Genomic DNA, 15,515 nt, shown 5'->3' on the forward strand with positions numbered 1-15,515 from the left:
GTGATATTTGTTATATTATATCACCTTTATCTATCAATATTGTTGAAATGAAGATCAAATAGCTGTATGTTGAAATATGTTGAAAAAGTCAAAACTTTACATGGGGTGTACTTACTTTTTCACGTGACTGTACAGTGCGCACGCACGCACACACACACACACACACACACACACACACACACACACACACACACACACACACACACACACACACACACACACACACACACACACACACACACACACACACACACACACACACACACACACACACACACACACACACACACACACACACACACACACACACACCTTTCTGTGTTCAGTGATTGCCAACAAACAGCCAGATGATCTGTGAAGATGGTTGTGGATGAAAACTACAGAAAATGAGTAAATATGTGATTTGGGTGCCTCATTTGCTCAACTCATGGATGTTGGTGTTGTTGTTGTTAAAAGTCAATCTTGTGAATTTTGTAGTTGTTAGGAAAGTACAATGTTTATCAAAAGTTATCATAGTGTCATGATAACAAGTGACATGTATCCTCAAAGGATTTAAAATGTCAGAATATTATTTTTAACCAAGAACTGAAGTCTGTATTGCAGTTTTTACCAACGTAATTGAGTGATGCCAATGAACGTTCAGTGTATTGCTCCATCAGACTTACTCGGTTTCCCCGTAATCCATCATGTTCCTTTAACCAATACATATTACTAAATTTGCCTAATCACAAAGACACTTCGACAACAAAGTACAGTGAAAGTTAAACTTCAGTAATTTCTCAAAACAAAATTATCCTCACATTTACAAATGTCTAATGCTTGGTTGCAATTCCCTATTTTCCCCAAGCCTCATCTGCATTTCTCCCTACATTTTCTGATAACAAATGTTAAACATCCCTCCAACAGTGCATTTGGTTAAGACTCTCTTCACCAGATGTGCTAATCAGTGGTAAAAGCTAAGCCAACCATGAATACTGGCAAGTTATTCAGTCATGGCAGGAGTTTCAGGAAGGGTAAGTGTGCAGCCATAGAAGTTGCTGTCTCAATTTGAAATGGGAAATGAGCTATAATTTACACTAATTTGCATGAAATGCAAAGACTATCTCCATGCTTTGGGTTTATCCCAGATAGCACCGCTTCAACTCACATAACAGTTTCCAGTTCTGAGCCTTTGCCCCCACTTTTGGTTGGAAGTGGCACCAAGTCACCTCCAAGCGAAAGTGGGGGGCTCGGAGCCATGCCAGGTGACATGTAGCCCAAATGGTGTGCTCCCCACACAGGTGTAGTGAGATGCTGCCAACGCTGGGGAAAGAATGGGAAGACAAGGAACAAATTCAAGGTTTTAAGTTTGTACAACAAAAACAACTCAAAAGCATCTGAAAAAGCAAAGCCCGTTCTCATCCACTTTGTAGCAAGACTTATTCCACATACTAAACATGATGAAAACAGGTAGAAAAAAAAAAGAAGATTTTATGCTACCTTGACCTTTGACCTCAAAACCCCCAAAACAATCAGCTTCTAGCTTTTAATTGGTGAAACAATTCAGTGACCCAAAAGGCAAATGCTTAAATTTTCCAGTCAATTGGATGAAAATTGACTATTATGTGACATTTACCTTTTGAACAAATTCATAATGAAGGTTGTTTTTTTGGGGATTTTTTTGTATACCAAGTCGAGGCTCGTGTAAGAGCTAACACATAAAACGTATAACAAAGGGAGCGGGAGACAAGAAGGGGAGAGAGAGAAGCACAAGAACAGTAGAGAACAGGGACGTGGCAGATTTGTGGACGGGAGAATTTTGGGGCGGGGTACACGGGATATCAAACATGGACACTAAAAGGACTTTCAGAAAAGAAAACGGAATTTGAAAAAGGTGGATTTGGGGTGCATTAACAGGGGTAGAAAACATCAAGGTTTTGGATGGGAGATATGAGATGGTGGTGAACAGCTGTTTTAAAGACCTGGAGGGAGGAGTGGGATTGAAGAGTGTGGGAGTTTGTTCCAGAGGTGGGGGGGAAAAAAAGAGGGATGAAAGTGAAGGTGAGCAGAGAGTCTCGATTTGACAGTTTCACCAGAAGAGGGTTGCTAGCAGATCTTCTGCATCCTGCAGGAATATTTGGGGGCCAAAGCACAAACAGAGCTGGGGGAGCTAGGCCGGAGAGGAGTTGGCAGAAGACAAAGACCACCATCCTGCCTGCGGTGAGAGAGTGAAAGGCCCTCAGAATAAGCTGAATCGTGGGAGATACCAATGATACTAAAAAAAAGTCTTCGTGTCAACAGCGTGAAGCTGAGCTAGGTGTGCAGCAGGAGCACTAACCCAGAGGGAAGAACAGTACTCCATCAAGCTGTGGATGAAAACTTTGTATGTGGTGAGGAGCTCAGAGGTGCCAAGGAAGGACTTCGCATGACAGAGGATGCCCAGTCAGCAACTGGCTTTGGAGGCCAGCTTGAAAATGTGGTTTTTCCCAGGAAAGATCATGCCAGAAAGTGAGACCCAAAAGCTTGAGTAAAATAAAAATAAAAATAACCACATTTAGAGGCCATTTTTCCCCGCAAAGCGGGGGTTGGCCTTTTTCGGGGACCGTGGTTGTTGTTGTTTTTTGTTCCCCTTTTTGAAGCAATGTTTTACGGCCGGATGCCCTTCCTGCCGCCAACCCTTTTTGTCGCCTTTTACGACAAGCAGGGAATTACCAGTGAACTGGTACTCAATTAGCCGACCTTGGAAGGATGACAGGCTGAGTCAACCCCCTGGCGTTAATTCAGCGATCGACCGGGATTCAAACCCAGGATCCTGGGATCCTAAGCTGGCACCCTAGCCGCTAGCCCAACACCAGGCTACCAAAAGCTTGAGTGACAGAACTTATTCGAGAGGATTGTTGAGAAAGTAGATGGGAGGGTTATCCAGTCGGTCTTTTCGGAGAGACATAGTGAGAGTGTGAGAATTGTCAGGATTGAAAGACATGTTCCACTTGTTTGACCAGTCTGATTTTGTTCAGGTCTGCAGAGACTGAAGAGGCTGCTGCCTGCTGATCTGAGAGTTGAGATATGGAGCGGCAAAGAGTGGAGTCATCAGCAAAAAGATAAGAGGATTTTCCAGAGTCGGAGAGATCATTGATGAAGACCAAAAAAAAGCACAGGGTCCAGAACACTGCCTTGAGGAACTCCAGCCTGGACAGGAAGGGGAGATGAGAGAATTCCATTTAGAGCCACACGTTAACGACGACAGGAGAGGAAGTCTGCGAGCCATGCGTGGAGATTTCCATGGATACCATAAGAGGAGCAGGATATCACAAAAAGTTGTGGATTGATTCGGACGAAACTTGGTGGAGAGGTTGGTTGTGTGACAAGGACAATTGATTCGATTTTGGTGAAGATCCGAATCCAGATATGATAATTTTTCTTTAATAAACTATGTTTCTTCATCATTGAGAGACTAGGCCAAAAAACGATATATAGCACGATATTTAAAAAAGTTGCGGACATGTTATGATAAAACTATGTGGATGACTTGGTTGGCTGACAGCAAGCCAATCTCATTTCAATTCAGGGCCGGATCCAAATACAGCCTATCAGTGGGATACAAAACGTAAACTGTTCATTCAGCCTGGTGGAGGTACGCGCTCCACCAAGTGCTGTTCTAGTTTATGCTTTCTGTGCGTTTTCTAAAGTTTTGTGTTTTACTTCTTTTTTTCTACCTTTACCTTCTCTACTTTTCATATTTTCTGGTAAAGCTTTTGGCACTTTCAGCACCCTTGCATTCACCGTCTCCTTAAACTAACTTAGGGTCCACCCCCAACCCCACACCTCCCCTCAACCCACATTTCATAATAAACATTTGTCCTGCTTGAGAAGCCATTAATGCAGAAACAATAAATTGCTAAGGAATGATGTTCATGCAAACATTGTTAATGTAAAGGAAAATCCATATGTCAATTGCACATTGTCCCTTCTTGAGTGGTGGTCCATGTTTAATGTCTTATGCATATCACTCCCTTGCTTTCCGCCAATCTTCCTCTTCTTACCACTATTTCCACCCTCACCCTTCCTTTTCCCCATTCCTCTTCTCCCCAAACACAATAGTTTTAAAATTCTCGATCTTGTATTTGTTTCATAATCCTGGCTACCACTGTACATAATATGTAATTTTATTACATCACCAATAATTAATTATGAAAAACCCCACCTCTCTGAGTGAACCTTTGGCTCGGACAAGGCGGAATATGGCTACCCCAGGGATGCATGACATTGAGGCGAGTGCCATGGCCCAGCCGATGGCATCGCCCCACACGGGGTAAAGATACGTCTTGTTGTACATCAGGCGCTTGTAATGCACAAGGTTAAAAACAAAAATACCCTGTGAAGGAAAGACAAGGGAATCAACTTTACCAGGAGTCAAAAAAAACATAGGGGCAATACCCCTGGCGCTCACTGGAAGAATAAACAGTATACTGCACTGACTAAAGGTATTTTAAACAAATTTCAATGCTTTATAGAAGACAGGACAGCATGTAGAATCATACTAACATAATCATACAACTTTAAACAAACAACAAAATACCTATTTTGGGAGGCAACTCCCCCCCCCCCCCCCCCCCCTCCCTCAACCCCGTATACCTCCTCAGACCCCAATTTTTCTTATGTCAGAAACAACAATTGGTACATCACGGGTGATGAAGGTTGTGTTGAGGTTTCATCGAAATTGCATGTGTAGTTTCTGAGAAGAAAGCAATTACCTATTTTGGGGGGCAACCCCCAAGTAGACCCCTAAAGGGGCAGATTATTTTAATGCTGTGAACAAACTTTGGTACATCACGGGTGATGAAGGTTGTGTTGAAGTTTCATCGAAATTGCGTGTGTAGTTTCTGAAAAGAAAGCAAATACCTATTTTGGGGGGCAACCCCCAAGTAGACCCCTAAAGGGGCAGATTATTTTAATGCCATGAACAAACTTCGGTACATCATGGGAGATGAAGGTTGTGGTTAAGTTTCATCGAAATAGTGTGTGTAGTTTGAGGAAAAAGCAAATTCCTATTTTGGGGGGGTCAAACCTGGATCCACTTTGACCCCCTGGTAGACCTCTTAGACCCGGATTTTTTTTTATGCCGTGAAAAACCTTAGTCACAACAAATATCATTTGTGCCAAATTTGGTCACAATCCCATCAGCCGTTTCGGAGAAAAAGGTTCAAGTGTTTACGGACTGACGGACGATGCGCCAATGCATAAGCTCCCCTGAACTTGGTTCCAGGTGAGCGAACAAGACTTTTAAGCCACCCATACATGTACATTTTCAATTAAAATTAGCTGATGTAGCGACAAAAAAAAAACGACACGTCTAAAGTCAAAATACGAGAGTGAAAGAATAAATTTGTAGGTTTACATGTGAACCAAGGAAGGTTCGCATTGGTATCGAACATCCTCAGCATGCAATTATGAAGGCTTTTACCACATCCCCATGCCAACAAAGTCCCCTCCCAATTCTGTCCCCTGCACGTCATATTTGCACATGTATGTAAAAACAAATCACAAGTTGCTGAGGATTTCATAAAGTACTTGCCATGCAAACACACGGAGTGATGAATGCCCAGCACCATTTCATCCATGGAAAGGGTTTATAACCAATCATACGAGCCACGTCATCCATAAAACGGTCTGCTCCTTTAGAAAAATATTAAACAAAAAGTCAGTTTTGAAAGCACACTTAGTCGAAGAATAAGGGATGAAAAATGACAGAGGGATGAAAAAAAATGTATTCCATGACTCAAAGCGTTTAAAAAGGCATTGATTTATGGCTGCTGCAAAGTTTAAAGTTCACTTTGAATGTCCACTACACGTATTCAACAGATTAGGTCAACCATGGATATGAAAACTCAAAAGACAATCCACAACTCAATCACATGCCATAAATCGAGATAATCAAGAGGTCGAGACAACCGTTAAATTGTGAAGAAAACCTGGGTTTTATTCCCTGTGACACTCCTAATGTCAACGCGAAACCTCTCCTCCCATTTAACTACCCCAGATTCATCCTCGACTTCTCACAATTCATATCAATGCATTGATTTTAGAAATAGTTCACCTACTCTGCACCAACAACTCTCACTTGATATGCGTAGAAGATAAATATGGAGTGGAGAAAGAAGAATGGTGAAAAGGAGATCTTGTAGAAGACAAATAAAAACGAAAATAGCTTCTGCTCACACACCATAGACCCAGGCCACCACGATGCACTCCCAGCAAGCCTGCCACAGCAAGGTCATCCCACTGGCAGAATAATGGTCAAACAGCTGGAATACATACATGCCACCCTGCAAGGGAGAGTTAAACATACTGGTAAGGTTAGGTGTACACACCAGCAGCCAAGGAAGACAAATAGAGTTTAAAATGTTTTTTATTTCGAGGCTGTTCACAGCACTTCATCGATGTTCACTCTGGTGATACAATTGTCCAATTTAAATCTTTTATTTCAACAATGTTCACATTTCTGGAAATCTATCCAGCTTGTCCATCCCATGCCGCTCACCTAGCCCTCAATCCTCTCCACACCCCATATTTGTCCAAGTCTCCCTCCATTTTGTCCCTCAACCCTGCAATTGATTGTGGTCCCTCCCTCTCTTGACTGTTCCTTTTGTTATGCTGTGTCTTAATACTGTCCTGCCCATGCCGATAAAGACTGGCCTCGAACGAATGACCGATCGAGCTTACCTCCAAGGCGTTCAGTCAACTATGGCAGATCTTCTTTATACACGCGAGTAGTAGTGGAGGGTAGCGAAGCTTACCTGGACGGACGGGCACAAAGCGGGTTTTCCGAACCACCAACAATTAAACAAGACAGGGTAAGAAATTAAAATGCAACAAATAAAGGGTTTAATAAAAAAAATAATGCCAAGGACAAATAAATGTGCGGTAATACTAAAATCCTAAATTGAGCGCCCCCCACACTGACTCGTAAAACAACACAAGGGGATAAATAAATGGAAAATAATAAATGTTGGTGTAATGAATGTTAGCCGGTACTCAGCTCTGGTCCCCTTGACTGTCTGAGGCCGTCAAAGGTCCCGAAATCCCTGCGCAGGAAAACACGCGTTGGCGTGAAGCCGCGTTCACCGCCAACTGTGAAACGAGCAGGCCCTCGCTCCGTCCTAGTCCCTCGCTCCACAAAGCACCGAGGTCTCTCAGGCGCACACAGCCGTCACAGTCAGCACCAATAAACCAGGGAAAAAGATGCGTCTGCTCGCACCAAGAGAAAGATGCATCTGCCAGCAATGATTGTCCCACCGCAAGAGACGAGAGAAGAACGAATGTGTCCGCTCGCAATCACATCCACAAAGCCAGAGAGGGAAAATGCCAGGACTCAGTCTTTTTGTTCCCCGTCTCGAACGTCATCCGATGACGTCCGCACGTGCTCCACTCAGCGAGTCCCATCTCATCGCTCCATCACCCCGACCAATCACCACCTTTCATGGCAGAGCCTCGCGGCTTGCTTGGTGTTGTGATGACTCGGCTGGTGGCACCAGCAGCACTTGAATGTCCTGGTTCCGGTTACTCCATTCAATGTTTATAATTACGTGCTGGTCGCTTGGCTGGTAGTGTGTGTAGTGTAATGTCATAAGGAAGAAGGGAAAAATCACAGAGGTCATTTACACACAGGGGAATTACCCTTAACCCCTACCTATTTAACATAACGCCACTCTTCGCCATGAGGACAAAGATACGCTTACGGGACACGGAGCCGACTTAAGTTACATGAGGGTTTCTTCTTCTTCATGACAGTCGGAGCACACTACCTACACAATCCTACCTGGCCCTAAGGTATTTCATTGCCTACCCCCCATAAACATAGCACAGCCCCCCCCCCCCCCCCCCCTCTGCCCCTGGAACCATACGTAGCTCCTGCAAGGTTCACTGGGTTCATTGGAGGCGTCACCGTTCCAGCCTTAACACTTACCGACTCACACTTAATTAGCATATGACATAAATTAGGAGGGGCTGTGGGAAGCGAGCCATAGCCAATTTACCTACTCTCCTTAACGTTCCACACCCCTTAAGCAACATTTCAAATATTTACAACTCTATAGGAGTCCTCGCTCCTAACTCCTGGGGCGGGTAGAAAATGTCAGCACACAAAAACTCTATGTTAGCCACAACACCTTAATGAAATGCAAAAGTCAAAAATTCAAAAACACTTTTACAACTCCCTTTTACAGACCACGTCCACCAGTGGATTCCACAATACCCAACGTTACCTGCGGAGCCATCCCGATATACCCAAATTTCCACAGGCCCTGTCCTGGTGATACAGGTGAGTGACATGGCTCAGTGGATTTTTCCCCCATTCATTCACACAGATCACATAATCAGTCACACACATTGCAATAATCAACACACTTATTTCACCCCCCCTGCAAGACCATGCCATATATGTCATAACACGTGTGTGTGATCCTCAACTAGGCAGCGGGAGGTACTGTACAAGCAAGATGGTGGGCGCTTCAGGCTGTGGTGCCCGCAGTCCCAAAAGTAAGTGCCCGACTTGCGACGTCTTCACCCCCTCCCCACCCCACCCCCTTCAATACTTGGCCCCGTGACAGCCAAACAGCTCCTTAGCTGTCTTCCCGCTGGGAAGGTCTCCACACCAGGCTCCTTTGCCACAGGCTCTCATAGCCTCAGGGTCGACATACCTCAAGGCCCCAACCAGACTCCGCCCCCCCCACCGCCGACGGGTTTCAAAATTCCAGACACCACTGGCTGCCGGGGGCAAATTACCCACAGGGGGGGACCGCAGTCACCGCTCCTCCAGAGCTTGATCCGTACCTGCGGACACACACACACACACACACACACACACACACACACACACACACACACACACACACACACACACACACACACACACACACACACACACACACACACACACACGCACACACACACCTTCTCCACCCACAAAATCCACAATAACATTTCCTCCCCCGCTGCCATTCAATTCTCAACACATATTTCAATAAAAAGATGCTGCCATGACCTGCTTACATGTAAAATTTCCCATATTCACATTCACTCAACAATAACTCATTTCCATTCTCACGACCACACAAAAACACCAAACCTTCACACATAAACAAATGCCACCCACAGGACAGTTTGTGGCACACACTCCAATCCCCTCACCGACCATGGCATCACTCTCACCCGAACTCATTCCAAATTACTAAGGTCCCAATTTCTAAGCAAGTACCGAACCCTGGGACAGTAAACATCAAGGCCTCTTACTTTAAGTGCAGGTAGTGGCAGGTTGGTCGGGTCCAAGAGTGTCATCCACCCGGCCGAATTCTAAATTCCCATGGGGCCAATCAACTTCCCCAAATTGCTCTTTTATCCTCTGTACTGGCAAGCATGTGGATTGTGGATACACCTCCTCCGGTGACCTTTACTACACTACTACCCTTGGCTACGACAGCACCGCCCCTCTTCTGTGCAAGAGCCATTGGGTAAGTTGAGCAGCCGAAACACCAACATGGCCCCCATGTGTCCATAAGGATGTGACCCATCATCCATCCTTCAGCCCCCTGCGAGGAACACGGCTCCACTAGCCCCAAGCTGGCTGATGTGGTGAGCACCTACTGCCAACTCCACCATTCCCAAGGCCTCGGATCTGGGGTGCACGGTCACAGTGCATGGCATCCACATCACGTCCCCTGCACCTCTCACAGCCCCCAGTCCACCAAAGTGCAGCCAACAATACCCACCCACACTTGACCATGCCCAGGGTCCAGTTGACAGCCATGCTCCCCCAGGAGACTCAATTCCAGAAGACACGGTCCGCACACCTCGGCCAACCATAACACCACGTTGACCTCCTGGTTGCCCAACTCCATCCTGACAATCCCGCATCCCAATATTGGTGCCGTTGCCCCCGCAGCCAGTTGAAGGCTGTGTCCTGCTACTCTATCCATTTTGTCCCAGCCTCCAACACTTTGGTCAAACACACCTGGATCAATGATGGTGTCACTGGTTTCAGTGTCCACTTTGCCTCACAAAATTCACCCTTAAATTTGGCAATTAACCCTCAGATTAGCCGTGGCAATTATTTTTCACATTTCACTATTTTCACCAAAGGGCGCTTTTCCATACACTTGCCAGCCGAGCATGGCCCCATAGGCTCGGCTCATTCCAATTTCCAGATTCATCAATGCCATGACTCTCTTCCCAAGCTGAGAGTCCACAAATCGCACTGATCATCTGTGGAAGATCATGCTTACACCATCACGCTCCACAGATGCTCCAATGGTTGTCCGGTGGGCTATATCCATTCCTGTCCATGCGGTTCGACCATCGTCCATAGACCAGCACAGCATGGCAGGTTGTCCCAGACATGCTGGCTGTCCCAGAGTCTCAAGCAAGGAAAGGCTTTCAGACCGCATGCCCAGGCGGTCACCACATCAGGCCCTTTTTGGCCGTCCGTGGTGCCACCATAAAAGTGCGGCCCACAACACCTCCCCTGAGTGGATACACCATACCAGGTGCCTGTGAGAAACCACCTCAGACCCCCGAAGGTCTTAACCCTCTCCAGGGTCCGGTGACCCTGTTGGCCCGAGACACATGCCCAGACGGCGCCTCGATGGACAAGGGATGCCACACTCTACCAGACCACCTCCCTCACCCCCCGTGGGTCCCAGGTCATACCACAACACCCATGGTCGGACCCCACGTCCAAATCCTGCCAGCACAGCTCCCCAGCAGGCTGGCACAAACCAATTTCCAAGTGCGACAATTTCCCACGAGGCCGACACCAATGACCTCTCCTGGTCCGAATTCCGCAGCCCGGGCACCAATTCTCACCACGACTGCTCCAAATTGAATTCCCATTTAAATGCAATTTTAAATTTACTTTTGAAAAATTTGGCCTCGTGTGCCCAACCGCAGCTGCAGGTAACAACCAACCCCTTCCTCGGGTTCTTCTGCCCCTCCCTGCAGCTGTTTCAAATTCACTATGGGGACCAGTTTTTCCAAGGCTCTACATCCCGACTCCTCCATGTCAGAGTCCAGCATGGGGCCAAGACACCCCCCTCCCCCACCCCCCAACTGGATATTCAATTTCGAAGCCTCTGGTGCCCAATTGTTGTTCGTGGTGAGAGTCCACTTGGTCACTTTAATCTCATCCTGGGGATATGAAACGGACCGACTCACCTCATCTCCCAGACTCTGTTTTACCCGAGCAATCGCTCCCTCGATGGTATTGTCCCAGGTCTCCAGCCGCTCCCGTGTCACATCATTCATCTCATCATCCCCAATCAATTCTGGCCCCAACAGGTCTTCATCAAAAATACCCACTCCAGTTCTGTAACACGGACCTCCAATATTTTCTCCTGTTCCACTGAACCACCGCCCTGGTGATGCACAGGTTCCAATTCCTCCCCCTGCTGGTGTATTCTGGCATCCACACAAGCCCGACAGCCTTCCAGGTCGTTTCCAGTTAAACATTTCCCATTTAAATTTGAGTTTTCCCTCTACTGTGCCCCAAGTCTATCAGACTGAGTTTCACAGTCTTCAATTTCCAATGCCATCTCTTCCCGTTTTGAATCAAATTTTAATGCCCATTCCTGCTCCTGTGCCCCAATTTTAGTCTCCAATTTGACCTCTAATTCACCCAGCCTGTCCGTAATTTGACTATCCATTTTCCCCACTATTTTATCAATTCGTTCCCCCAGTTGTTGTGTTATTTCCCCAATTTTGCCTTCCAAATGGTTATTTATTTCCCTCATTTCGTTCCTTTGTTCACCCATTTGTTCATTCCCTCCCTCCAATCCATCAATCTTGTTTTCCATTCCCTCAATTTGTCTCTCCAACCAATCACTCATTCCCCTCATATTATTTTCCAATTGTTCCCTCGCTCATTCTGAGCATTCATATCTCCCTTCAACCCCTCAATTTTGTCACTCTGGGCATTCAAATCTCCCTTCAATTCATCTTTCATTCCCATCATAAAATTGAGCATGGCCTGAAAAATCCATCGGATCCATTCACATTGTCCCCGGCTCCCGCATAGGAGAGGGGGGTGGACTAATGCTCGAGACGGGGGAAGTTCCAATCCTATCCTCAAACCCCTCTATCTCCGGCTCGCTTCCGAGTTCTTCGGGACCCTCCATCTGCTTGGCCATCTCATTCACTTCTGCCATCCGCGATGACAAAGCAGTTTTCCCGCTCATGCGTTATTTACCTCAGACAAAAAGAAAATTTAAACTTTTTTGAAAGCATGATGTTGCACTTCGCACACCAATAGACTATTTTAAAAAATTTGATACCCCGGTACTACAATTACCTCCCCCTCGACGAGAGAAAGACAATCGTTAAAAATGGATTCCAAAAGCTGAGCGCAATTTGCACCCAGCAGGTGTCGATTCGCCAACTCTCGGACACTGAGTGTCCGCTGAGTCCGAATCCTACACCCCTGACACCATTTGTCCTGTCCGTGCCGATTAAGAAAGGCCTCGGACGAATGACCGATCGAGCTTACCTCCGAGGCGTTCAGTCAACTATGGCAGATCTTCTTCATACGCGCGAGGAGTAGTGGAGGGTAGTGAAGCTTACCTGGACGGACGGGCACAAAGCAGGTTTGCCGAACGACCAACAATTAAACAAGACAGGGCAAGGATTTAAAATGCAACAAATAAAGGGTTTAATAAAAATAATGCCAAGGACAAGTAAATGTGCAGTAATAGGAAAATCCTAAATGGAGCGCCCACCACACACACTCATAAAACAACACGAGGGGATAAATAAATGGGAAATAATACATGTGTGCACTGAATGTTAGTGGGTACTCAGCTCTGGTCCCCTTGACCATCTGGGGCCGTCGAAGATCATGGGGTCCAAAACCATTGGTTGTTCTGGTATGACCGGGGCCCTACGGGGAGGGAGGGGGGATCTGGTGGAGTGTGGCATCCCTTGTCCATTGAGGCGCCGTCCGGGTACACCTTGGCACGAAGCCGCGTTCACGGCCGACCGCAAACGTGAAGCGAGCAGGCCCTCGCACCATCCTCGTCCCTCGCCCCACAAAGCACTGAGGTCTCTCAGGCGCACACAGCCGTCACAAAGTCAGCACCAACGTACCAGGGAAAAAGATGCGTCGGCTCGCACCAATCGCTCGGACCAATAGAAAGATGCGTCTGCCCGCAATGAATGTCCCACCGCAAGAGAGGAGAAAAGAACGAATGCGTCCACTCGCAATTACATCCACGAAGCCAGAGAGGGAAAATGCCGGGACTCAGTCTTTTTGTTCCCCGGTCTCGAACGTCATCCCATGACGTCCGCGCATGCTCCACTCAGCGAGTCCCATCTCATCGCTCCATCGCCCCGACCAATCGCCACCTTTCAGGGCGGGGCCTCACGGCCCTGCTTGCTTGGTGTTGCGATGACTCGGCTGACGGCGCCAGCGGCACTTGAATGTCCTGGTTCCGGTTACTTTAATCAATGTTCATAATTACGCACCAGTCGCTTGGCTGGTAGTGTGTGTAGTGTAGTGTAGTGTGGTGTCGTGTCATAAGGAACAAGGGGAAAAAAAAAAATCAAAAACATCACAGTGGTCATTTACATACAGGGGATTTACCCTTAACCCCTACCTAATTAACATAGCCCTACCCCACGCCATGGGGGCAAAGATACGCTCTCACCAGACACACGGAGCTGACTTAACATGAGGTTTTCTTCTTCTTCACAATAGTCGGAGCATATCACCGACACAATCCTACCTGGCCCCAAGGTATTTCATTGCCTGCCTACCCCATAACCATAACAATACATTATATATTCTAGCACCACTTGCTGAAAAAGTGTTGACATGAAATTGGAACCCTGATCAGACTGGATGACCTTAGGTAGGCCAACCAGGGTGAAAAATTTAATCAAGGCCTTCGCAATAACTGCCGCAGTAATTTTCCTAAGAGGCACCGCTTCTGGGAACCTAGTGGAAGCGCACATGATGGTCAGCAGATACTGATGTCCAGCCTTAGTTTTTGGTAAAGGGCCTACACAGTCAATAATGACTCGGCTGAATGGCTCTTCAAAAGCTAGAATTGGTTTTAAAGGAGCAGAAGGGACTTTCTGATTAGGTTTGCCCACCAGCTGGCAAAAATGGCAAGATTTACAGAACTCCGCCACATCACGTCGCAATCCTGGCCAGAAAAAATGTACCAAAATTCTGTCACATGTCTTGTTTACTCCAAGGTGCCCGGCCAAAGGTGTCATGTGCCAAACTCAATATCTCCTTCCGGTACGGCTATGGCACCACAATTTGGCAATGAACTTTCCACTCGTCATTTGCTGGCGCCTCCGGTGGTCTCCATTTTCTCATGAGGATTTCCCCTTTCATGAAGTAACCAACAGGCCGGCATGGATACTACTTCTCTCCTTTCCCCCAGTAATTCAAGCTCCTCGAGTTTAAGTTCCCTCTGATACTCCATGTCCCGTTCCTTTAAGTTCCCTTCGGCTCTCCTTTCCTCTGCTCTTTCCTCCTCGAGTTCTCGTTTGTTCTGCTCTTTCCTTTTCTGCTTTCCTTTCCTCTGCTCTTTCTGCTGCTCTTTCTCCCTCGAGTTCTCGTTCCTGTTCTGCTCTTTCCTTTTCTGCTTTCCCTTCCAACTCTTTTAACCTTTCCTGGCTCTGCAGTTGCATCTCCATTTTCCGGAGTTCCACATTTCCTTTTTTTTTTTTTTTTTTTTTGTTTTGTTTTGTTTTGTTTTGTATACAAGATCGAGGCTCGTGAAAGAGCGAACATTAATCACACAGAAAGACAAACAGACACATAAAACAAATAACATCGGGAGCGGTAGACAAGATGGGGAGAGAGGGGGAAGGACACAAAACAACATTTGAGAGCAGGGACCGAGAGACATGGAGACATCGAGAGATCTGTGGGAGGGAGAGGGCTTTGGGGGGGAGGCATGTGAAGGGGGGGAGGCATGTGAAGGGGGGGAGGCATGTGAAGGGGGGGGGGGGGGGGAGAGGTATAAACATATGGACACTGCCAGGATTTCCAGGAAATAAGTTGGAATTTCAAACAAGGTGGATCTGGGGTGAATTAGTGGGGGTAGAAAAGATCAAGGTTATGGATGGGGGAAGATAAGAGATGGTGGTGAACAGCTGTTTTAAAGACCTGGAGGGAGGAGAGGGATTGAAGGGAGTGTGGGAGTTTGTTCCACAGGCGGGAGAAAAGAGGAATGAAAGAGTGAAGGTGAGCAGAGAGCCGAGATTTCGGCAGTTTAACCATCAGAGGGTTGCTGGCAGATCTTGTGCGACCTGTAGGAATATTTGGGGGACAGAGCACAGAGAGAGCTGGGGGAGCAAGGCCGGAGAGGAGTCGGTAGAAGACAGAAAGTAACCAATACTCTGGTAACTGGTAACCAATCCTGGTAACTACTCTGGTAACCAATCCAAGGCTACCTCTTCCCATGTTCCTTGTCCCAAGTTAGAGATTATACCACCAATGTCTGAATCTCTGCCTTCTTCATACTAACTCGGAC

General features: G+C 46.8%; 1 protein-coding gene across 1 annotated transcript in view; it reads right to left on the reverse strand.

The window, feature by feature from the left end:
- Positions 1 to 623: 623 nt before the first annotated feature.
- LOC137425156 (sodium- and chloride-dependent creatine transporter 1-like) overlaps positions 624 to 15,515 on the reverse strand; it is a 160,947-nt gene continuing 146,055 nt past the window's right edge. The window contains exons 10-13 of the mRNA XM_068113296.2: positions 6,203 to 6,305; positions 5,555 to 5,655; positions 4,184 to 4,354; positions 624 to 1,302 (exon numbers count right to left, since the gene is read on the reverse strand). Coding sequence (XP_067969397.1) covers positions 1,144 to 1,302; positions 4,184 to 4,354; positions 5,555 to 5,655; positions 6,203 to 6,305 — 534 coding nt within the window. The 3' untranslated portion in view covers positions 624 to 1,143. The remainder of the gene's footprint in view (positions 1,303 to 4,183; positions 4,355 to 5,554; positions 5,656 to 6,202; positions 6,306 to 15,515) is intronic.

This window comes from Myxine glutinosa, chromosome 4 (genome assembly GCF_964187855.1).
Source record: "Myxine glutinosa chromosome 4, kmMyxGlut1.1, whole genome shotgun sequence".
Lineage (NCBI taxonomy): Eukaryota > Metazoa > Chordata > Myxini > Myxiniformes > Myxinidae > Myxine > Myxine glutinosa.